Here is a 26072-nt window from a genome sequence, read left to right as displayed (position 1 = left end):
GGCTAATTGCTCGTTGTTAAACTCCTTATCTTTAAGCCATAACTACTTAACCGGAACTATTCCCTCTGGGATTAGAGACCTGTCCCTCCTAATTTATGTTAACCTCAGCTACAATAACCTTACGGGCAACATTCCCCTTTTTCTCATCAACATAGCTCAATTTAACTTGTCATACAATTCTTTGGAGGGTCAAATCCCATATATTTTCCAAAATTATGCATTTGAACGATTTTTTGGCAATAAGGATTTATGTGGTGACATCAAAGGATTTGCTCATTGCCCTCCAACTTCTCAAACCATGCTCCAAGTAGCAATTTTGGTTCCCTTTATCATTTTCTTTGCACTTTTACTTATTGGGTATATTTTTCACTCTCGATGTCAAGTTAAGAAAACAAAATCAGAGACAAGGAGTGCAAAAAATGGGGACATGTTCTCAATATGGAATTATGATGGAAAAATTGCATATGAAGAAATCATTAAGGTCACAAAGGACTTTAACATTAGATATTGCATTGGAACAGGTAGTTATAGTAGCATTTACAAAGCACAATTGCCTAGTGGGAAAGTTGTTGCATTGAAAAAACTTCATCGCTTAGAGGTTAAGGACCCAACGTTTGACATGAGTTTCAAGAACGAGGTAAAGATCGATGTTAACAGAACTTCGACATCGAAATATTGTGAAACTTCATGGTTATTGCTTGCATAAACGATGCATTTTGGTTTATCAATACACGGAAAGGGGAAGCTTATTTTGTTTCCTAAGCAACGATGTTGAAGCAATGAAATTGGATTGGACTAAGAGGATGAACATGATCAAAAGCATAGCACATGCCTTATCTTACATGCATCATGAATGCATAACACTAGTTATTCATCGTGATATATCAAGCAATACCCAATTGGATTTGATCATGTAGTAGCCTTCTTTCCTTTGATGTACAAATCTCCAATCTGTGACTAACTCTTTTGCATGGATCCTAGTATATGACTAACTCCAGCAACTTGAATGATTGTTGTTGGCTGCAAAATTCTTCACTTCATTAACAATGAAGATCAGGAACCACCTGGTTACAAAACCCTATGGCGTACAAATGCAGTAGCCTATCACAGAGAAAATTAAACTCTTGGTTTCTATATCCATGTATAACGGCTTTTAAAATAAGCCTTATATATGTCTAGGGTTGTGAGAAAAGAAACCCTAAACAAATAACACAATCATGGGCCGAATTTCAAATCTGGAAATCATGAAATCGTAAATCTCGATAGATTAAGCTTGTGTCAAGATGTGTCAAGCTTCCCCTTTAGTCTCGATAGCAGCTATTTGTCAACTATGTGTCGAGCTTTAATAAAACAACTTTTCTTCCCTTATTTCTTGGATCAATCTTCATGTTTTTAAAGATACCACTTGATATGTTTGATAAACATACTTCTTGATATATTAAACCGAACTTAGATCTACCTAGTTACAAGTAAAATGAATTTTGTCAAAGAATTAACCAATTACATAGAAAATATGACCCTAACAATTATTATTATTATTCAATAGCTGGGGGAAAGGAGATTTGGCTCCGAATGTCTTCATTGGAAATACTAAGAGGTGCCAACTATCTAAACTATAAAGATCTTGACACCAATTCATTTAATATGATTGATTTTATGGGAACCTAGCATACAAGTTAAAAAGTAAATTACTAAGCTAGGACTTTACCTCAGAAGGAGCTCTTCTAGAAATTCTCAAAGACTAGGGCCAAACCGAAGCCTGAGGGGGGGGGGGGGGGGAGCAAGAAATAACAACTCATACACGTGCAATGCTACAGGACTAACTGATCAGTTCACGTGTTAACACTTAAGGAGGTTTAAAACATGCTAAGCTACAAGTCGTTTCAACATTTTCTTCATTTTCTTTGATCTGTCGTTTATGCTCTGTTATACACTCTGCCTCTCTGCTCTTGCTACTGATCCTTGTGGCTTCAGTTTCTTCTAAACTCTGATACATAACTTCTATAAATGAGACCACCTAAAAAATCAAGAGAATTGTCTTCGCTAAAAAATCTACTCGATCGGCCACTGTCAGAATTTTAATTTTCAACTACGTAACCTCTAACATGACAAGCCTTGCAATCAACCAGCTGCCATTTGTGAATTATATATTAATATTGTAGAAAGAATTAGCTCTCCTTATCCGTTTTCATATTGCTATTGTGAGAATCACGTTCGTATTCTTTCAAAGTTGGGATATATATCACATACTAAAGGGTCTTTGGCCATGGATATGACAGTCAACATCATCAATCATAAAATTCTACATCCTTTTTTTTTTTTTTTTTTGGTTATAATTGTAATTTTACGGTTTTAGATTCTAAATGTGCTTGAATCTTCTTCTTTTTTCTTCGATTGATAAATTTTAATATACGATTCTGTGTTTAGATGTTAAAAATAAAAAGTTTAAATTTTGTTGTGACTCTATTTTTTATTTTTGGGTTTAGATACAATTCTGTGTTTTAGATATTATAAAGAAAAAGTTTAGATTTTTTTTTTAGATTTTTTTCTTTCGGTTGAATTTATTTTTTTTTTTTTTTTTTTTTTTTTTTTTAGTTTTTTTCAAATTTTTTTTTTTTTTAACTTTTCACTGATTTAATATTTTTAAAGAAATATATTTTGTGTTTTAGTAGATATTAGGTAGAGAAAGTTTGGATTTTGAGAGTGTTATTTTTGTCAATAATTGCCAATTTTTAACATATTTTGATGATGCATAATAAAATTTATGTAAATCTTATTTATGAATAAATATTTTCTTACTTTTCCTTTTGAATTCTTGAGAATTTTTATTTTATTTTAATAATAGAGAAATAAATCAATAATATTAGTAGCAGTTCAAAATGCCTGTTATTAAGGAAGTAACAAAATTTCAAAAACCATATATATATATATATATATTTATTGGAAATTCAAATACTACAATTTGTGAATAAAATAGAATGAAGGAAAAGAATATATATTTGTAATTGACCTAAAAAACTTGGGGACGAATGACCAAGACTTTGTTGGTGTTGTTGTTATTATTCATTTTAATAATGGAAAAATGTGTTTCATAAATTATTGTCCTTATATATTTATCACTTTCATATAAAACTTTCTTACACGAAGGGCAGGTTGGGTACTAGCTCCACTAATTAATTATTAATTAATCTAAAGACCTTATATGAAACATTTAATAAAGTGTAAGAAATAAATCGTGGCCTTAAAACCATTAACTGATTGCACTAGTCAGCTTCTTCGCAAGAGTCCTAAAATTGCAAGGATTCAAAAGTGGAAATGATTGCTAAGAAAGGCCAAGTAAAAAGTGAAAAGAATTAAATAGAAAAGTGGAAAGAATTAAATTTCCAAAAATGATTTCATGCAGATAAATTTCATGTAAATTTCTGCACTTCAATAGGATTTTAAAAAAGACGATACTTCGTGAGAATCACGTTGGTATTCATTCAAAGTCAAGAAGTAAAGAAAAATGTAGCGCACTCATCATTAAATATCAATCATACGCATCAACATGGGCATCCATAGTTTCCGTTTCCATTCTTTTTTTTGATAAGCCCGTATTGATGGAGTCAATCTATGCAAAGGGACCCATGCAATAGAAAATTAGCTGCTTTGATCTGGGTTATGGTTGCACTATGATTTAATAATCCAAAAATATTTGAGAGAAAATACAGGCGGAATATTTGTTGACAGCAACTGAAGTTAATTTTTACCATGAGTAGAAGAGAAAATCTTGGGTCTGGGGTTTGTCTTGATTTAGGAGAACCTGTGAAGCGGTGTGGTATAATTACAGATTTTGTGTTCTGGTTTCTGAGCAAAACGGCACCGTTTTGAAGAGCAGCTCTTCACTTTAATCTAATTTGAAACAGCGTCATTTCCGGATGATGTCAGTTTGGCTAGATTATATTGCAATTTACAACTTTAAGTTTGGGTAATTTTGTTTTCCCCTCTAACATTGCATGCATCATGAGCTTACCGTTAAATATAATGCCACATTAGCTCAAAACGATGTTGTTTGAATAAATCAATTGAATCTTGGATTATGGTTTTCGAGTCACCATCATATTTAATTATAATTAAATCTTTCAAGATTTCCATCAATCTATGATTTTTAATATCTCTCTATGATTTGATATTTCTCTCAACAATTCAATCTTTTTCCTTTTGACCTAACTTAGCTATTATAAACTTTTTATTTTTATTTTTATTTTTATATATAAATAAATTTAAGGTCTTTTGATTAATAATTTAGAAGGCCGTTTGATTGGGCAGAGTCAGTTTATGCAATAGAAAAGTAGTGCCTTGATCGAGAAATTAGAGGTGGCAGAAAACCCACCGACCCGACCTAACCCGACCTGGTGGGTGGGTCGTTTTAAGGCTTGGTGGGTGGTTGGGTCACAATTTTTTTTTTTTTTTTTTATAATGGGCCAGGTGGTGGGTAATAAAATTACAAAATCGCCAAACCCGACCCGACCACCCTGATCCACCCATATTTAATATATATTATATATTAATAAATTTTTTTAAATCAGCTGTAAATTTAATATATACTAATAATAATATTATATACTATAAGTGCTTATATATAATATATTATATATATATAATATGTAATATATACTAATAATAATATATTTAATAAATTTAATAATAAAAATAATAATAAAAATTTGTCAATCCCATGGGTTCAACCCAACCCATGTGGGTTGGGTTGGATTGGGTTGGACTTATGTGATGGGTTAAGTTGGGTTGAGTTTTTTTTTGACCCACCATGGTGGGTTGGGTCAAAAAATTCCCTCAACCCGACCCAACCTGACCCATGCACACCCCTATAGGAAACGATGCACTATGAATAATAATAAAAAATTCTCGACATATCAAATACAAAGGCGCAATATTTATTTCTTTGATTGTAATAGGGTCATGACTTGAATTTTCTAAGAGCTAACCCATGATTAGGGCTAGGGGAGTTTGGTCCCCTTCATTGCAATTGCATGGGTGGCTCCCCTTCTTTGCAAGTCGCCATTAAGGAATTGTCTTCACTGAAATATCAAAGGACCATGACTTCTCTAAAGCTTTTTTGCATAGACTGACTCCAGTGTCTAGTCAATACGACCATTAGTCTATTCTTAATCCCAAGTGACTTTATTACAAAGTCCTTGTAAAAAGTAAGATGGACGGTGGTGGTAATGAGTTCAATACTTTCACAGGTTGCCCGTGACTTATAGTCAAACATTAGCTTTAGTTTGTTAATTATTTATGAAATTTTGTTTATTTTAGTTTTTGAAGGACTTCTTTAGATTATGTGATTTTTTACTTTGGCCAGACTAAATAAAAAGTTACACTCTTAAGTTGATTTGATATTTCAGAGAAGTCACTTAGAATTCACTTAAGTAGACTGAGTAGACTTCTCTTAACTTTCTAAGAGAAGTCAACTTTTTATTGAACTCATCAAAGGTCCCCACTTAACAATACCGAAGTGAATTCTATTCTTGAATGAACATAACACTATACAAGCAATCAATACCACCGTCCATCTTACTTTTACAAGGACTTTGTAATAAAGTGTCTTGATTCCATTGTTATTGTATCCTTGGTTCCAATGTGACAAAATTAAATTTTTTATCATCCACTCTTTCATGTGATAATTATCCAATGTTAGATTTTTAAGAGTTAACAAACAGAATTACTCCCATGCGAATATTCTAGCAAAATGTGCTAGATGCTGCTGTTGAAATAGTCATCCAACTTCAGTGCCATGTGACAATGTTTCCCCTCAGTTGCATTAGGAGGAAAGAAAAAACAAAAAAACAAAAATTCAAAGATGCATTTACACTGGACAAATCTTCTGCAGTTTTTAACTCATAGCTTAATTTATAATATCCTTAATCCATGCAGACTTCCATTGTTTATTGTGGCCTTGGTTCCCTTTGAAGCATATTTTCTAATTTACTGTTGATTAGTATCAGTCATATAGCAGGAACCACTTTAACCGTGGCAGTTCCAAGATATTTTTCTAGGAGAGTTAGCAATGACAGAACTAGAAATTTGTCATTTAGGTAAGTAAAAAAATAAAATGATAATTTTTTTTTCCTGTATATACAACTTCCATATTATATACAATAATCTAAAATACAATATTACTATATTGTACAATATTAATAGTCAAAAAAATTATTAATAGTTTAAAGATCGGTTCCATTAATTAAATTCATAAAAAAAATATAATTAAATAATTAATACTACATTTTTTTCAAATTAATAGCAATTTATTATATTTATATGTAATATCAATTAAATAAAAATATATGATAAAGAAAAATAGTAACACACCTAGGAGTAGGACTAAGAGTAAATGTGAAATTAAGAAAAAAATAGTAACTAATACAAGTTTTTTCTTTTGAAGTATATGTCTTTTTAATCATATACGTGGTTGCTTTCTTAGAATTTAAGCAAGCACTAAAAAACTTCTTGGACTTGGAAATTTATAGAGCATTGATCAAACTACTTAGTCAAATGAAGAGAAAAACTAAGAAAATATAGAAGTGAAAGAGAGATAAGGAGAATGAGAGGAGAATCACAGATGTAGATAAAGATCTATTGGTTGTAATGGTAGTGTAATTTTTTGCTTATGAAGAAGAAAAGTATAGAGAAAAACAGCTTCATTCCACTATCAACAACAAAGTAAGCCACAGTTCCAAAGAGAAGGTTTTTTTTTTTTTTTGCCCGGATCTGCCACCAAAAGTTAGGAGTACGATAGCAATGAAAAAAAAGAAGATAAGATAGGAGGTTGTTTTCGCTTCTATAGTTGTGGCAAGACTTGTTAAGATCACTGGAATAGGGTACAGGGCCCCAGTTTGAATGACACATTCTTTCTGCAAGAAAAATCATAAACCACATCATTGAAAACCTGAATTATAATACAGAAGATACGAGATACTGTACACGTTAATTACAACTCTTACGGTCTTACCCATCCTCGTTTTGTGAAGCCAGAGCGGGCCGGCTGAAGCTATAGGCAATCTGGGCCACCGCCTAAGGCTCCCATTTTTTAGAGGGCCCTCAAATAATAATAATATAGTATATAATATTATTTTTCCATCTGGAAAAAAAAAAAATTTACAAACAGCCTGTTCCTCACAGAGGCCCGTTTCTCACCCCAAAAAAAAAAAATTATTAATGTCAAACGGCTATCACAATATCACATGATTTAAATTTTTTTTTTTTAATAATTTTAACAAATGAGCAAAAATTTGGAACATTTTTGTTTATTTTTATAAAATTAAATACTATAAGTGTAGTGCTACTAGTACAATACTTTTATAAAAATTTTACAACAAAATCTAAATAGCAAGTTATTAAATATATGTAAAAAAGTAAAGTGGGAGTAGGCTACCCACTTGCTTTTGCAAGAAGTATTTTAACCACACACGTGGTTATCTAGTGGAGGAGAATAATTTAAGTGCTACCTCCATAATATTTTTACAACAATTTCACATAAATCTTAAGTGATAAGTTGTTACTAGTTCTAATTTTAATCCATAACTTAAATAACTTTTTTGCTCACCTGTAACAACCAATAATAATTTGTCATTTAAAATTTATTGTAAAAATATTGTGAATATATTATTTCTTTATTAAAATAACTCTCTCTCTCTCTATACATACATATATATATATATATATACACACTAATTTTTTTTCAAATATTTTGGGAGGACTAAGGCCTCCTTTAGTCTCAACATACTGTTCCTTCAGCATGTTCAACACGCTTAAGTCAAGTCTCGTTAAGAGACATGGCTTACTTGAAAATCTTTGGAGGCAAGCTCATAAATGAGCGTTGACAAGGCATGTGGGCTGGACCCACACGGTGCTTTGCACCCCCAAAAATTCATCAGCTCTAACTCTAAACGTACTGTTCCTTCAGCATGTTCATCATTTACTAATTCCACTAATCTAAGGATTTTATGCAGGAAAAATAATTGAACGCTACAAAAGTATCATAAATGTGTACTCTTTTTTCTTACATGAATTATAAATTTTACCATAAATTTAATTAGTGAGAGTTATAATTACGTGAAAAGAAAGAATACGTATTTATAATACTTTGAGGATACTCAATAACTTTCCCAACGTAGAACCTTTGATAAAGTGTAAGAAATAAATCGTGGCTATTAAACCATTTGCCGATTACACTATTCAGATTCTTAAAGAACGAAAAAAAAGTTGCAAACTTCGCAGCAATTCCACTATCAATAATCTAACAAGGGCGCAATTGCATTATGAGTTTCTATTCAAAAAGAAATTTCCAAGATGATTTCGTGGAAATCATGCCGGTAGATTCATTTAAATTTCTGCACTTCAACAAGGTTCAAAAAGACGATGCTCCGTGATAATCACGTTGGTATTCATTCAAAGTAAAAAATAGAAAAGCTAAAAGAAAAATAATAAAAAATAAAAAAGGGGGAGGAAAAGAAAAAAGTAGCACATTCGTTAAATTGACTTCCAGTCTTGGGTTGGTAAGGACTTTATTTCAATGATTAAAGTGTGTTGAGTGACGAATATATAACAATCAAACATTTGCTCCTTTGCAACGCACTCATCAATCAATCATAAACTCTAACATGGCTCCCTCTGTTTCCATTTCCATTCTGATAGTAGCATTATGGGTTCTTTATATCTTGATGCACTCCACAACTATGGTTATTGCAGCTGGCTCTGGGGCAGCATCTAATTCATCAGCGCTTGAACTAGAAGCGAAGGCTCTCCTGGAGAGTGGGTGGTGGGCTGATTACTCCAACGATACATTCTTAAATCATTGCAAGTTCGATGGAATCAAATGCAATGCTGGTGGAAGCGTCATAGAGATTGACAGGGTGGGTACGCTCTATTACAGAGACGCGATCAGTAAACTCAACATCTCTTCCTTCCCAAATTTAGTCCGTCTTGATCTTTCTAATAATGGGCTTACGGGGAGCATTTCAGTTGAGATAGGCACCCTTTCAAAGCTCACCCACCTTGATCTGTCCTATAATTCTCTCACAGGTAAGTTGCCTCCTTCATTTGGCACCCTTTCAAAGCTCAGCCACCTTGATCTGTCCCGTAACTCTCTCACAGGTAAGTTGCCTCCTTCATTTGGAAACCTCACTCGATTAGTGAAATTTGACATTTCTGCAAATTCTATCACTGGTTCGATTCCCAAAGAATTGGGAAATTTAACAAATCTCACCCATTTTAGTGCGCAAGGTAATCGACTCGTCGGTGAGTTACCTCTTTCACTTGCAAACCTCACTAGATTACAGGTATTTGACATTTCCTCTAATCTAGTCAGTGGTTCCATACCCAATGGATTAGGTAATTTAAAGAATCTTCTAGAATTAAGATTGAGTGATAAATATTACAAATATATCATTTTTTTTATTAAAATAACTCTTTTATATATATATATATATACTAATTTTTTTTCAAATATTTTGGGAGAACCAAGGCCCCTTTGGTTCCACCGTACCTGTTTCTTCAGCGTGTTCAACACGCTTAAATCAAGTCTCATTAAGAGACATGACTTTTGAAGACTTTTGAAGGCAAAAGCTCATAAATGAGCTTTGACAAGGCACCCACACGTGCTTTGCACCCCGAAAAAATCATCAGCTCTAGATCTAGAAGCGAAGGAAACCTTTAATGAAGTGTTAGAAATAAATCATGACCATTACATCATTTACTGATTCCACTAGTATAAGGATCTTAATTAGGAAATATTATTGAATGATTCTAGAAAATTATAAATGTGTCTTTTTTTCTCTCATATAAATTGTGAATATCACCATAAATTTAATTAATAAGACTTACAGTTATATAAGAAGAAAAATATTTATTTATGATACTTTAGAAATACTCAATAACTACCCCTCATCTACAACCTTTGATAAAGTGTAAGAAATAAATCGTGGCTATTAAACCATTAGCCGATTACACTATTCAGATTCTTAAAGAAAGAAAAAAAAATTGCAAACTTCGCAGCAATTCCACCATTCAGATTCTTAGAGAAAGAAAAAAAAATTGCAAACTTCGCAGCAATTCCACTATCAGTAATCTAACAAGGTAAGAAATTTCCAAGATGATTTCGTGGAAATCATGCCGGTAGATTCATGTAAATTTCTGCACTTCAACAGGGTTCAAAAAGACGATGCTTCGTGACAATCACGTTGGTATTCATTCAAAGTAAAAAATAGAAAAGCTAAAAGAAAAATAATAAAAAATAAAAAAAGGGGGAGGAAAAGAAAAAAGTAGCACATTCGTTAAATTGACTTCCAGTCTTGGGTTGGTAAGGACTTTATTTCAATGATTAAAGTGTGTTGAGTGACGAATATATAACAATCAAACATTTGCTCCTTTGCAACGCACTCATCAATCAATCATAAACTCTAACATGGCTCCCTCTGTTTCCATTTCCATTCTGATAGTAGCATTATGGGTTCTTTATATCTTGATGCACTCCACGACTATGGTTATTGCAGCTGGCTCTGTGGCAGCATCTAATTCATCAGCGCTTGAACTAGAAGCGAAGGCTCTCCTGGAGAGTGGGTGGTGGGCTGATTACTCCAACGATACATCCTTAAATCATTGCGAGTTGTATGGAATCAAATGCAATGATGGTGGAAGCGTCATAGAGATTACCAGGGGTTGGTACTATCAGGGAGATGAGATTAGTAAACTCAACATCTCTTCCTTCCCAAATTTAGTCCTTCTTGATCTTTCTCGTAATTGGCTTATGGGGAGCATTTCAGTTGAGATAGGCACCCTTTCAAAGCTCACCCACCTTGATCTGTCCCATAACTCTCTCACAGGTAAGTTGCCTCCTTCATTTGGAAACCTCACTCGATTAGTGAAATTTGACATTTCTGCAAATTCTATCACTGGTTCGATTCCCAAAGAATTGGGAAATTTAACAAATCTCACCTATTTTAGTGTGCATGCTAATCAACTCATCGGTGAGTTACCTCTTTCACTTGCAAACCTCACTAGATTACAGGTATTTGACATTTCCTCTAATCTAGTCAGTGGTTCCATACCCGAAGGATTAGGTAATTTAAAGAATCTTCTAGAATTAAGATTGAGTGGTAACGAATTTACCGGAGCAATCCCTTCTGCTCTTGGCCTTTTAACTAATCTTTCCATCTTGGATTTGTCTTTTAATAAAATCAATGGTTGTATAGTGCCAGAAATTGGATTGCTAAAGAATTTGTTGAAATTGGACCTACGAGAAAACAATCTCACTGGTCCAATCCCTTTGTCTATATGTCATCTAACCAATTTGGCTTCTTTGTCTCTTTCTATGAATCAAATCAATGGTCACATTCCACTTGAAATAGGCAACATGAAGAATTTGAGTCACCTGAACATCAATAATAACAAGCTTATTGGCCCCCTCCCTTCATCTCTTGGTCATCTGATCAATTTGATCTCTTTGTCTCTTGATTCAAACCAAATCAATGGCTCCATTCCTACTGAAATAGGCAACATGAAGAATTTGAGTCACCTGTACATCAATAATAACAATATTGTTGGTCCCCTCCCCTCATCTCTTGGTCATCTGATCAATTTGTTCTCTTTGTCTCTTGATTCAAACCAAATCAATGGCTCCATTCCTCCTGAAATAGGCAACATGACGAATTTGGAATACTTGCATCTCAATAATAACAGTATTGTTGGTCCAATCCCTTTGACTATAGGTCATTTAACTAGCTTGCAAACTTTGTCCCTTAGTTGGAACCAAATTAGTGGTTCCATCCCTGTGCACATTTTTAATTGCTCTTCACTCTACAACATAACATTCAGCCACAATTACTTAACTGGAAGCATTCCCTTTCTGAACTGTAGCTGTTTTCCATTAAGATGGATTGACCTCAGTTATAATTCTATTAGTGGAGGAGAAATACGTCTTTCGGGTTTAAGATTTTTGGATGTCAGCTACAATAACTTCAATGGCTCCTTTCCTAACTTAATAGGCGATATGGAGCTTCTGTATTACTTCAACCTTAGCAATAACAAAATTGTTGGTCAAGTTCCTTCGATTATAGGTCAATTAACTAGGTTGGACACCTTGTCCCTTAGTTGGAACCAAATCAGTGGCTCCATCCCCAAAGAAATATCTAATTGCACGTGGTTGAGTGAATTGGTATTGAGCCATAACCATTTAACTGGAAGCATTCCATCTCAAATTAGTGACCTTCTGTATTTAAATGCTATTGACCTAAGTTATAATACTATCAGTGGGGAAATTCCTTTTAAACTAGGGGATTCACAACGTTTAAAGCACTTGGATCTCAGCTGCAATTATCTTACTGGAAATATTCCGGATCTTTCAGCTTCAATAAAAGAAGTGAACTTTTCCCACAATTCTTTCCATGGTCGGATCCCAGTTGGCTACTTTAATTATGCACCTTCAGCCTTCATCGGCAACAAAGATTTATGTGGTGATGTCAAAGGCTTCCCTCCTTGCCCAAGCAACAATAGATCCATTGTCCATCAAATAAAATTTTTTGTTCCCTTAATTGCTTTCCCTATATTTTTACTTCTTGGGTATTTTTTCCGCTCTCAATGTAGAGTTAGGAAAATGTCATCTGAGTTAAGGGAATCAAAGAATGGGGATTTGTTCTCAATATGGAATTATGATGGAAAAATTGCATATGAAGACATCATTGAAGCAACAGAGGGCTTTGACATTAGATATTGTATTGGAACAGGTGGTTATGGTAGTGTTTACAAAGCACAGTTGCCTAATGGTAAAGTAGTTGCCTTAAAGAAACTTCATCGCTTAGAGGCTGAGGATCCAAATTTTGACAAGAGTTTCAGAAATGAGGTCAAAATTTTAATTGAAATCCGACATCGGAATATTGTGAAACTGCATGGTTATTGTTTGCACAAACGATGCATGTTTTTGGTCTTTGAGTATATGGAAAGGGGAAGTCTATTTTGTGTCCTACGCAACAACGCTGAGGCTGTAGAATTGGATTGGATGAAGAGGGTGAACATAATCAAAAGTATAGCACATGCATTATCTTATATGCATCATGAAGGTGTCCCGGTAATTGTTCATCGAGATATATTAAGCAACAATATTCTATTGAACTCTGAGTTAGAGGCATTTGTGTCAGATTTTGGCACGGCTAGACTTCTTGATTCAGATACCTCCAATCAAACTTTAATTGCTGGGACTTATGGTTATATTGTTCCAGGTGAATTATATATTATTTTTGTAATTATCCTAGATATTATTTTAAAAGTTTAGTCACATGTAGAGCTTTCTATATGGTCATTCTAGTGAGAAACTATTACTTTTATGATGGAAGTTTTATACACTAGCAAGTTTTGTCCAAACGTCCAGGAAAAAAAAGAAGAAGAGAGAGATTAAAGTTAAACAAAAGATATTAATTTTCTCATACCTATTTTTTGTCCAATATTTGTAGAATTGGCTTATACTATGAAGGTGACTGAAAAAAGTGATGTTTATAGCTTTGGAGTGGTGGCATTAGAAATATTAATGGGAAGGCATCCAGGTGAACTCTTGACATCATTATCTTCATCTCAAAGTGTGATGCTAAATGAAATATTAGACAAGCGTCTCCCACCTCCAAATCGTTTGGTTGCACATGATGTTTTTCTTGTTGCTGCAATTTCATTTGCTTGCTTACGTGCTAAACCAAAGTCTAGGCCGACAATGAAATCAGTGTCTCAAGAATTTCTCTGTCAAAAGAAACCAAAAATGAACCCCTTACATGCAGTTTCAGTATGGCAGCTAAGAAACCAAGAAACTTATATGGTTGGAGAGAGTGAAACCCATTCAGAAAGTCCTTGTTTCCTGGTTGAGAAAGATAATATTTGATGAGCTTCTATGAAAAAAAAATGTTGTGTATTACAATAACAATAGCTTAAAAATCCTGTTTGTTAGTTGTAATTGTTGTTCTTTATGATCTGTAACCTGTATTTTGTAATATGAAGTTGAAGTCTTCACCACTTTTCTAATGCGATTGCGGAGGTTGCAAGGGCTGATCTATATATGCTTGATGCTTGTCTCGAAGATTTCATACTTGTTCAACTTACTCACATAAGATTCAACAATGATAATGAAAAATTTTTGTATGCACGTTATAGACCAATTTGAGCCTTGTAATTCCATGGAATACCAACACCAACTTCTGGATGTCCTTAAAATAAGCAAGGTTTCTCTCTCTCTCTCTCTCTCTGGCCTACTGAGTTAAATAGTTTTTGAACTTTAATGCTTCTCTTAGAATGAAGTTCAAGCATGAAGCTATTAATACACATGATTTGATCTTGATTACCCATCTGCATTGTAACAGGAAAAAGTAAATGACTGCTGCAATCTCATCCTTGAGCTATCAAATGCATATAATTGCGCCCAAAATAACCCTCACAGTCACAAGCGCAAGTATGAACAAGTTCCTGATGCTGTTTTTAGCTCGGATAGTTCCTACGATTCTTGGGCTGTGGGGTCCTCAGTTTATTCATTACCAGAGCCTCTGTTCAAGAAGAGCAGAGCCCATGAACAGCAAATGAAATTGCCATCACTCAACCGAGTCACTGTAGGCATTGTTGGCAGCCCACCATGATCTCTCTCTCTCTCTCTCTCTCTCTCTCTCCAAAATAAAAAGGAAAAAGGAAAAAATATATATATTATGAGTAATTTCTCTTTTGGTGCATGCTGAAATGCTTTCCAGTCCATATATGGCAGCATTTCCAATACAGTGTCCACCATATGTGTAATCTCTTGGAGAGGAAACAAATGCAATTTGGAGGGAAATGAATGGCATTTTGCAGGAAGAGAAAGGGGACTATATTATTAGTTGGCATTGATGAACAATATATATTCGTCGTCTTCTTCTCTCTGTATATGTTTTTGGCAACTCTTACCTCCCTTGCTATCTGCTCCCAGCACACGCAACCCTCTCTCACAAAAACATAATGAAAGACTTTCTACTTGCACTATCTGTTCTAAATTACACCAATATGATGTTATCCTCTTTCGACCCACATTACAATCGCACACTCAATTCCTCTAACTCCCCCGTTCTTTTCCATTCCAATCATCCACTGCTAACACCTCTGTTGTTTTTGTAACCCCGAACCCCACTACCTACTAATTCAACCTTCTAGTAATCGAGACCTTATTATGATTTTTAATTTGAGAATTATAAGAGCATTCTCATCAGCTCTCTCATAAAAAAATGTCATTTTGACACACCAAAAACCTATTTTATCATTTTAACACATCATTTTACAATATCTCATTTATGAGATGTTTTATATTTCAATTCTATACATTAAAATAATATTTACTATACATTAAAATAATATATTTACCCAAAACCCAACAAATATACAAATGCACAGCCAGTGGCAGTTGCCACCACCCAAGAATCAACAGCCACTGCTACAACCACCGCCACAACAACAACCACCGCTACAACCACTGCCACAAACTACAACCACAATCACCGGATCCTCCAACAAATTCCAAATCCAAAAACCTCAACAAAAAAAAATATAAATAAAAATAAAAATATAAAAACTCAAAATCTTCAACAAAACCCTAACCCAACAGATTAATCAATGACCAAACTCAACCAACCATCGGCGGTGAGAGCTGTGGAGGACGACGAGCAAAGATCAGCAATTGCCCCTGGGCAAGCAAAGCTTCAGATCGGCAAGCAAAGGTTCTGATTTGCGAACTTCAATCGGCGAGCTCTGCTTTAGATTAGAATCACCTTCTTCGTGACAGGAAAAGAAAGAGAGAGAGATAGTGACAGGAAAAAAAAAAAAAAAAAGAGAGAGAGAGAGAAAGAGGCACAGAGATGGGTTGGATCTGTGGCGATAATACCGAAATTTCAACTGTTCCTTCAGCATGTTCAACACGCTTTAGTCAAGTCTCGTTAAGAGACATGTCGATAAGAGACATGGCTTCCTTGAAGACTTTTGAAGTCAAGCTCATTTAGACAAGGCATGTGGGCTGGACCCACACGGTGCTTTGCACCTCCCAAAAATCATCAACTCTAAAACTAAAAGCGAAGGAAACCTTTAATGAAGTGTTAGAAATAAATCAGGATCATTACATCATTTACTGATTCCACTAATCTAAAGAAAAATAATTGAATGTTTTGATAGTACCATAAATGTGTATTTTTTTTTCTCGTATGAATTGTAGATTTCATCATAAATTTAATTAGTGAGATTTATAATTATATAAAAAGGAAGAATACGTATTTATGGTACTCTAGAAGTACTCAATAATTTTATCCTATATAGAACCTTTGACAAAGGGTAAGAAATAAATAGTGGCTATTAAACCATTTGCTGATTACACTGTTCAGATTCTTAAAAAAAGAAAAAAAAAATTGCAAACTTCGCAGCAATTCCACTATTAGTAATCTAACAAGGGCGCAATTGCATTATGAGTTTCTATTAAAAACGAAATTTCCAAGATGATTTCGTGGAAATCATGCCGGTAGATTCATGTAAATTTTTGCACTTCAACAGGGTTCAAAAAGACAATGCTTCATGATAATCACGTTGGTATTCATTCAAAGTAAAAAATAGAAAAAGCTAAAAGAAAAATAATAAAAAATAAAAAAGGGGGAGGAAAAGAAAAAAGTAGCTCATTCGTCAAATTGACTTCCAGTCTTGGGTTGGTAAGGACTGTATTTCAATGATTAAAGTGTGTTGAGTGATGAATATATAACAATCAAATATTTGCCCCTTTGCAACGCACTTATCAATCAATCATAAACTCTAACATGGCTCCCTCTATTTCCATTTCCATTCTGATAGTAGCATTATGGGTTCTTTATATCTTGATGCGCTCCACAACTATGGTTATTGCAGCTGGCTCTGTGGCAGCATCTAATTCATCAGCGCTTGAACTAGAAGCGAAGGCTCTCTTGGAGAGTGGGTGGTGGGCTGATTACTCCAACGATACATCCTTAAATCATTGTAAGTTGAATGGAATCATATGCAATGCTGGTGGAAGCGTCATACAGATTGACAGGGGTAGGTACTATCAGGGAGATGAGATCAGTAACCTCAACATCTCTTCCTTCCCAAATTTAGTCCGTCTTGATCTTTCTCGTAATTGGCTTACGGGGAGCATTTCAGTTGAGATAGGCACCCTTTCAAAGCTCACCTACCTTGATCTGTCCTTCAATAATCTCACAGGTAGGTTGCCTCCTTCATTTGGAAACCTCACTCGATTAGTGAAATTTGACATTTCTTCAAATTTTATCGTTGGTTTGATTCCCAAAGAATTGGGAAATTTAACAAATCTCACCTATTTTAGTGTGCATGATAATCAACTCATTGGTGAGTTACCTCTTTCACTTGCAAACCTCGCTAGATTACAGGTATTTGACATTTCCTATAATCTAGTCAGTGGTTCCATACCCAATGGATTAGGTAATTTAAAGAATCTTATAGAATTAAGATTGAGTCATAACAAATTTACCGGAGCAATCCCTTCTGCTCTTGGCCTTTTAACCAATCTTTCCATCTTGGATTTGTCTTTTAATAAAATCAATGGTTCTGTAGTGCCAGAAATTGGATTGCTAAAGAATTTGTTGCAATTGGACCTACAAAAGAACAATCTCACTGGTCCAATCCCTTTGTCTATAGGTCATCTAACCAATTTGGATTCTTTGTCCCTTTCTATGAATCAAATCAATGGTCACATTCCACTAGAAATAGGTAACATGAAGAATTTGAGTTACTTGAACATCAATAACAACAAGCTTATTGGCCCCCTCCCTTCATCTCTTGGTCATCTAACCAATTTGATCTCTTTGTTTCTTGATTCGAACCAAGTCAATGGTTCCATTCCTCCTGAAATAGGCAACATGACGAATCTGGAAGACTTGCATATCAATAATAACAATATTGTTGGTCCAATCCCTTTGACTATGGGTCATTTAATTAGCTTGCAAACTTTGTCCCTTAGTGGGAACCAAATTAGTGGTTCCATCCCTGTGCACATTTTTAATTGCTCTTTACTCGACTACATAGTATTCAGCCACAACTACTTAACTGGAAGCATTCCCTTTATGAACAGTAGCCTTTTTCCATTAAGATGGATTGACCTCAGTTATAATTCAATTAGTGGAGGAGAAATACCTCTTTCGGGTATAGACTTTTTGGATGTCAGCTACAATAACTTCAATGGCTCCTTTCCTAACTTAATAGGCGATATGGCGCTTCTGTATTACTTCAACCTTAGCAATAACAAAATTGTTGGTCAAGTTCCTTCGATTATAGGTCAATTAACTGGGTTGCACACCTTGTCCCTTAGTTGGAACCAAATCAGTGGCTCCATCCCCAAAGAAATAGCTCATTGCAAGGGGTTGAGTGAATTGGTATTGAGCCATAACTACTTAACTGGAAGCATTCCATCTCAAATTAGTGACCTTCCGTTTTTAAATGCTATGGACCTAAGTTATAATACTATCAGTGGGCAAATTCCTTTTAAACTAGGGGATTCACAACCTTTAGAGCTCTTGGATCTCAGCTGCAATAATCTTACTGGAAATATTCCGGATCTTTCAGCTTCAATAAAAGAAGTGAACTTTTCCCACAATTCTTTCCATGGTCGGATCCCAGTTGGCTACTTTAATTATGCACCTTCAGCCTTCATCGGCAACAAAGATTTATGCGGTGATGTCAAAGGCTTCCCTCCTTGCCCAAGCAACAATAGATCCATTGTCCATCAAATAAAATTTTTTGTTCCCTTAATTGCTTTCCCTATATTTTTACTTCTTGGGTATTTTTTCCGCTCTCAATGTAGAGTTAGGAAAATGTCATCTGAGTTAAGGGAATCAAAGAATGGGGATTTGTTCTCAATATGGAATTATGATGGAAAAATTGCATATGAAGACATCATTGAAGCAACAGAGGACTTTGACATTAGATATTGTATTGGAACAGGTGGTTATGGTAGTGTTTACAAAGCACAGTTGCCTAATGGTAAAATAGTTGCCTTAAAGAAACTTCATCGCTTAGAGGCTGAGGACCTAAATTTTGACAAGAGTTTCAGAAATGAGGTCAAAATTTTAACTGAAATCCGGCATCGGAATATTGTGAAACTGCATGGTTATTGTTTGCACAAACGATGCATGTTTTTGGTCTATGAGTATATGGAAAGGGGAAGTCTATTTTGTGTCCTACGCAACAACGCTGAGGCTGTAGAATTGGATTGGATGAAGAGGGTGAACATAATCAAAAGTACAGCACATGCATTATCTTATATGCATCATGAAGGTGTCTCGGTAATTGTTCATCGAGATATATCAAGCAACAATATTCTATTGAACTCTGAGTTAGAGGCATTTGTGTCAGATTTTGGCACGGCTAGACTTCTTGATTCAGATACCTCCAATCAAACTTTAATTGCTGGGACTTATGGTTATATTGCTCCAGGTGAATTATATATTATTTTTGTAATTATCCTAGATATTATTTTAAATGTTTAGTCACATGTAGAGCTTTCTATATGGTCATTCTAGTGAGAAACAATTACTTTTATGATGGAAGTTTTATACACTAGCATGTTTTGCCCAAACGTCCAGGAAAAAAAAAAAAAAAGAGAGATTAAAGTTAAACAAAAGATATTAATTTTCTCATACCTATTTTTTGTCCAATATTTGTAGAATTGGCTTATACTATGAAGGTGACTGAAAAAAGTGATGTTTATAGCTTTGGAGTGGTGGCATTAGAAATATTAATGGGAAGGCATCCAGGTGAACTCTTGACATCATTATCTTCATCTCAAAGTGTGATGCTAATTGAAATATTAGACAAGCGTCTCCCACCTCCAAATCGTTTGGTTGCACATGATATTTTTCTTGTTGCTGCAATTTCATTTGCTTGCTTACGTGCTAAACCAAAGTCTAGGCCGACAATGAAATCAGTGTCTCAAGAATTTCTGTGTCACAAGAAACCAAAAATGAACCCCTTACATGCAGTTTCAGTATGGCAGCTAAGAAACCAAGAAACTTATATGGTTGGAGAGAGTGAAACCCATTCAGAAAGTCCTTGTTTCCTGGTTGAGAAAGATAATGTTTGATGAGCTTCTATGAAAAAAAAAAGTTTTGTATTACAATAACAATAGCTTAAAAATCCTGTTTGTAAGTTGTAATTGTTGTTCTTTATGATCTGTAACCTGTATTTTGTAATATGAAATTGAAGACTTCACCACATTTCTAATGCGATCGCGGAGGTTGCAAGGGCTGATCTATATATGCTTGATGCTTGTCTCGAAGATTTCATTCTTGTTCAACTTACTCACATAAGATTCAACAATGATAATGAAAAATTTTTGGATGCACGTTATAGACCAATTTGAGCCTTGTAATTCCATGGAATACCAACCCCAACTTCTGGATGTCCTTAAAATAAGCAAGGTTTCTCTCTCTCTCTCTCTGGCCTACTGAGTTAAATAGTTTTTGGAACTTTAATGCTTCTCTTAGAATTAAGTTCAAGCGTGAAGCTATTAATACACATGATTTGATCTTGATTACCCATCTGCATTGTAACAGGAAAAAGTAAATGACTGCTGCAATCTCATCCTTGAGCTATCAAATGCATATAATTGCGCCCATAATAACCCTCACAGTCACAAGCGCAAGTATGAACAAGTTCCTGATGCTGTTTTTAGCTCGGATAGTTCCTAAGATTCTTGGGCTGTGGGGTCCTCAGTTTATTCATTACCAGAGCCTCTGTTCAAGAAGAGCAGAGCCCATGAACAGCAAATGAAATTGCCATCTCTCAACCGAGTCTCTGTAGGCATTGTTGGCAGCCCACCATGATCTCTCTCTCTCTCTCTCTCCAAAATAAAAAGGAAAAAAGAAAAAAATATATATATTATGAGTAATTTCTCTTTTGGCGCATGCTGAAATGCTTTCCAGTCCATATATGGCAGCATTTCCAATATAGTGTCCACCATATGTTCAATCTCTTGGAGAGGAAACAAATGCAATTTGGAGGGAAATGAATGGCATTTTGCAGGAAGAGAAAGGGGACTATATTATTAGTTGGCATTGATGAACAATTAATATATATTCGTCGTCTTCTTCTCTCTGTATATGTTTTTGGCAACTCTACCTCGCTATCTGCTCCCAACACACGCAACGCTCTCTCACAAAAACATAATGAAAGACTTTCTACTTGCACTATCCGTTCCAAATCCCAATCTGTTACAACAGTATCAACTAACTAACTAATCCTAACTAAGAACTGACTATAATGCCAACTCAGCAGTCAAGGCTAATTGCGAATGCAACTAACTTTCAGCACTTACCACTTCAGAAAAGCACAGCTCCTATTGAATTAAGTTTCCTGGTCAATGATTGGAAATAGTTGATGAATGATAGAAGCCAATGGTTCCAAGTATCAAGAAGACAGCGTAGAATATGCAGGCATTGTAGCCCAGGAACTCTAGCAGGTTCATTGAAATTCTGGCATTTGCTCTAGCATAGAAATAGGGGCCATACGCAAACATGAAAATGGCGACTGATCCCCCACGAAACACAGATCTGTATTGCAGATTGACTTAGATCAACAGATAGATAGATAGATATTTGATTTTTTTTTTTTAATCAAATTAGGAATAAAAGCTAGTAAAGCGTAATTTGAGCTTAAAATTAAATGAAATTAAACATGATTTAAGGTTCAATCTTGCCCCACAAATGTGAAAAAGTTGTGAAATTATAGTTTTTATAACATTCTAGTAAGAGAATTACCTCCACCACCATTGGCGATCTTGCCTGGACAGATGATAGCGTTCACACGCCACATCCACTGTCATAGTTTGTATGATGACAATAAGGAAAGCCCCAAACATAGTACTAATTGCACCACAGACTTTCAAATTGTACAAGCTTGCATAGATTTCATCCATCAAAATGTAGATCACGCAGAAAGGCAGAAGGCCCCCAAAGAACACTTCATGAGCAGGTGTCTTCATGTACCAAGCCTGATTATGAATCTCACTTTGAGAGTTTATGCTGGAACAAGCTATTTCGGATTCTTTTAGGGAAGACTGCCCCAATCTGCCACCCAAAGTTAGGATTCCAAAAGCGAAGGGTAACAAAATGATTTTCCAAAGATAATTATACCAATCGTGCGGAAGTGACACCCCTGTTGTGATTGCCTTTAGTGTAATTATGGCAAGACCTGTTATGAACACCGGGACAAAGTACAGGGTCCCAGTTTGGAAAACACATTCTCTCTGCAAGAAAAATCGTTTGCCACATAATTAAAAACCTGAAAAATAAAGACTTTAATACAGAAACTACTGTGATACTGATGAGGGAGACACAAGAAGATTATTTTTTAGTATTATTTATGTTTGCAAGCCCATTGTATTTTTATGTTTTAGGTCCTATTAGTTTATTGGGCTTTTAGTTATTGGGCTTTTAGTATTTTAATTTAGAAGTAAGGTTATTTTTGTAATAAGGCAATTAGGGTTTCCTAGCCAATTAGAACTAGGGTTTAGCAATCCTTTATAAGCAACTTATTATACTCCTTGAGGAGATAGTTGATATTTTGATGAATGAAAAAAATGGCCGTTTGGTCTTTTTTTGGTCTGGTGCTGACTTGATTATTTTTTAGTATTATTTATGTTTGCAAGCCCATTGTATTTTTATGTTTTAGGTCCTATTAGTTTATTGGGCTTTTAGTTATTGGGCTTTTAGTATTTTAATTTAGAAGTAAGGTTATTTTTGTAATAAGGCAATTAGGGTTTCCTAGCCAATTAGAACTAGGGTTTAGCAATCCTTTATAAGCAACTTATTATACTCCTTGAGGAGATAGTTGATATTTTGATGAATGAAAAAAATGGCCGTTTGGTCTTTTTTTGGTCTGGTGCTGACTCCAGGTCTACCCTAGGTGCTGACTCCTAGTGGTTTCCCCGCTTGGTGCTGACTCCAAGCAAGGCTTAGGTGCTGACTCCTAAGTCATATCCCTTTATTTTTCTATTGTTTAGTTTTCGTTCTGGTTGTCCTGCGTCAGATACTGTATACGTTAATTACAACTACTGTATTACCCATCCACTTCTTGTGAAACTAGAGTGGAATGAAGCAGCCTTGTACCAAGAAACCAATGATGTGAGAACATAACTCGCGATGATCCAAATATACAATCTCTCATGATTGCTGGAATACAGGCTACCAGTATATACAGCCAAAATGAAGAGGATGCAAACACTGCAAATGGAATTCATAAGTGACATGTGACAACATTTGTCAGAATAAAATCACCCAAAAAACCCAAAATAGCTAGAATTCAGAATTGGAGGGAAAAAATTGAATTAACAAACATATGGCTTACATAATGAAGAGTTGAGTTCCAACACCCAGAATGGCCCCAAGTAGGGACGAGTACCGAGGACACTTGCACCTATAACCATGAATATGAAAAGAGTTCCTGCAGTAGAATTTGATTTGATCATCGTTAGGTGAATACAATGGCCTGCTTGAATGGAACTACACCAACATAAAGGAATGGAGTGAGTACCGAGTAAAATAATCTCTAAGGTATGTCACAATCACAATACAAAGCAACCCAATCCAGACAAAAATGATGATATTTGTAGCATAAGACATAGGATCGTCTCCTCCAACGGGCTCGAACAAGTCACTGACCGATGACAGAACACGTGTTTCGTCCAAAAGCTTTCCATTGGGATCAAAATCATCCCAGTAGACACAATACGTGAACTTGACATTGACTTCAGTGTCCTCAGACACATCCGCTACAGTCTCGTTGTAATTCATAACATATATAGCTGTCACTTTGTTTCCCAAGTAAAGGATATGAAAGTCCAGGTGACTGAAAATATAAATCCTTTGACCTATTACATTTGGGTCCTGCAAATTGCCGTACTCATCTATAGACCTGTTATGTCCAACTATCACTTTCAATCCAATGTTATCATAGTACAATTCGCACATAGCAATCCCCTGCTGTAACTTCTTGAAACGATTTCTTTTTGTTGGGCATTGGATCTATATATTGAGATGTTGGTTAGAAAATGCATAGGATTGGGAAATCATAAATTTTATACTAATTTGAGAGCAGATCCTATTGAATTAATTAGGCAAAATTTGCTAAATAGTTCCTTTTTAGAAAAAAATTCAGTGAATAGCATGCGATTGAAGTTTCCTAAACTCAAGTTTCTCATGTTTTTTTTTTTTTTTTTTTTTTTTAATTCCACGCTAGACCTATACTAGTTGTTTTTTTTTTTTTTTTTTTTTTTTTTTTTTTTTTTTTTTTTTTTTTTTTTTTTAAATTCCACGCTAGACCTATACTAGTTGGATCTCGAGTTTGTTAAACTTGATTTTTGGTTGGAACTCAATTTTGCAAAACTCGAGTTCCAATAACAGCCTATGTAGCTATATAACTTTATACGCATGCGATTCACCTCAATTTTTTTCTTAAAATGTACTATTCAGCAAATTTTTCCCGATTAATTATCTTGTCTATGCCTAGAAACTAAATTCACAAACCAAGAAAATTATTCTTATATCCAGGAGGGCAGAATGGCAAATCAAAATACGAATATGCCTCACTGCAATCGAAAAAAATAAATAAACAGAGATGCATCAAATTCATCAGGAGGTCCAAAAAGTATTTTTCTTTTTAATTATCTCAGGCATTCACAAAAAGTATACACAACCTTTGTTGCTCACTAAAAATATGATTAGAAAACGTTGAAAGAGATGAGAGATTTCAAAGAGAAATGAATTACCATGGACCTCTTTGATTAGGATAAGCTATGCTGGTGAGGAGAGGAATGTAATCGCCTTCCTTGTACCCCCGATCTTGCTTCCTTGAAGGCTCAGTTCTCAGAGTTCGAATTGCGAATACAAGAGCTGGAAGAGCAACCAGTATCAGAACCAAGAAACTTGTTGTTTCTCTACGAGCCATGGATTCTCTGTGATTCTGAGAGAGAGTGTGTGTGCGTTTTTGAAGAGCTTAATTATTTAGGAGGGAAAAGCTGTTAGTGTTGCTTGCTTATATACTGTTCGTTATGCGGGTTCTTTTAATCTAGGTCGTTGATCTTTTTTGATGGAGTTAATCAGATTTTTTGGACTGTAAAAGATCGACTTGGATTCTGTTGGACTGGCGGGTAGTTAATTATTTTGGATAACAGAATTATGTTGCGGGCAGCGATCGAGTCACAAGTTGGTGAAATAATTATCTCACTGTACTTTCCTTCTTGAAACTCTTTTTTTTCTTTTTTTTTTTTCTTTTTTGGTGAGAAAGGAATGGAAATAAACTTGAGTTTGGGTTTTGAGACAATAAAGTGTGGGGGCAGTTGGGAAAAAAGATTTGTACGCCGATACATATCTTAATTTAAATACGCTAGCATGACTTAGATAATTAGTTGAAACCATTTCATGGGCATCCTAAAAAATATTTAAAGCAACTCACAAGATTAGAGGAAGCGCACATGTCCTTCACAGAATTATCCTTCTAATTCTTCAAGTTTTTCATTTATCGTTTTGGTCTGCCCATACCCACCTGATGTCGATCAGAATGGAATTGAGTACTAAAAAGACAAACTGATAGGAGAAAAATATGCCTCCAAATTCCTTGTAATTTTCAATGAAGGTGATTTTTATTCTCTACTTTGATCATTTATGACTAAATATTGCTTGCATTTCTTTAAGCTTGGTATTTCATTATTTTGTCTCCATTACCCTCACCAAGAAGCTATTTTGCAAGGGACTATTACCAGAGCCACCATCCATTGCCAGGGCACCATGCCATGACCACCTCATAAAAGAGCAAGAGGTCCAAGATTGACACTACAATCACCATCCTCTGCCTCTCCTCAAGATGACATTGACTGATACCTGAATTGGTGTGACAGTTTGTATGAAATAAATGAATATGTAGCTTTGCTTTCAGTTATTTCGTGACAAATGGATTGAACCAAGGAATTACTTTTTTAATTTTATTTTATATAATAAGAATCT

General features: G+C 34.9%; 2 protein-coding genes and 1 pseudogene across 2 annotated transcripts; all 3 read left to right on the top strand.

The window, feature by feature from the left end:
• The first annotated feature begins 298 nt into the window (after positions 1 to 298).
• Positions 299 to 917, top strand: LOC136062223 (MDIS1-interacting receptor like kinase 2-like; annotated as a pseudogene).
• Positions 918 to 10462: 9545 nt separating this feature from the next.
• On the top strand, positions 10463 to 13387 carry LOC112031567 (probable leucine-rich repeat receptor-like protein kinase At1g35710). The gene has a single exon (XM_024064251.2). It carries the CDS (start codon positions 10463 to 10465, stop codon positions 13322 to 13324), a length of 2862 nt encoding a protein of 953 aa, XP_023920019.2. The 3' UTR covers positions 13325 to 13387.
• Positions 13388 to 16844: 3457 nt separating this feature from the next.
• LOC112017307 (MDIS1-interacting receptor like kinase 2-like) lies at positions 16845 to 20271 on the top strand. Its single transcript, XM_065761029.1, has 2 exons — positions 16845 to 19509; positions 19740 to 20271. Exons 1-2 carry the CDS (start codon positions 16845 to 16847, stop codon positions 20153 to 20155), a joined length of 3081 nt encoding a protein of 1026 aa, XP_065617101.1. The 3' UTR covers positions 20156 to 20271.
• The last annotated feature ends 5801 nt before the right edge of the window (positions 20272 to 26072 follow it).

This window comes from Quercus suber, unplaced genomic scaffold (genome assembly GCF_002906115.3).
Source record: "Quercus suber isolate HL8 unplaced genomic scaffold, Cork oak 2.0 scaffold_18, whole genome shotgun sequence".
Classification (NCBI taxonomy): Eukaryota; Viridiplantae; Streptophyta; class Magnoliopsida; order Fagales; family Fagaceae; genus Quercus; species Quercus suber.
The sequence above is the reverse complement of the archived record's forward strand: the minus strand, read 5'-3'. Positions and strand labels throughout refer to the sequence as shown.

Excerpts from the sequence above, each read along its gene's own strand:
- LOC112031567 (XM_024064251.2), top strand. The coding sequence starts at position 10,463 with ATGGCTCCCTCTGTTTCCATTTCCATTCTGATAGTAGCATTATGGGTT.
- LOC112017307 (XM_065761029.1), top strand. The coding sequence starts at position 16,845 with ATGGCTCCCTCTATTTCCATTTCCATTCTGATAGTAGCATTATGGGTT. Across the intron at positions 19,510-19,739 it reads TTATGGTTATATTGCTCCAG|AATTGGCTTATACTATGAAG; the intron begins GTGAATTATATA and ends CAATATTTGTAG.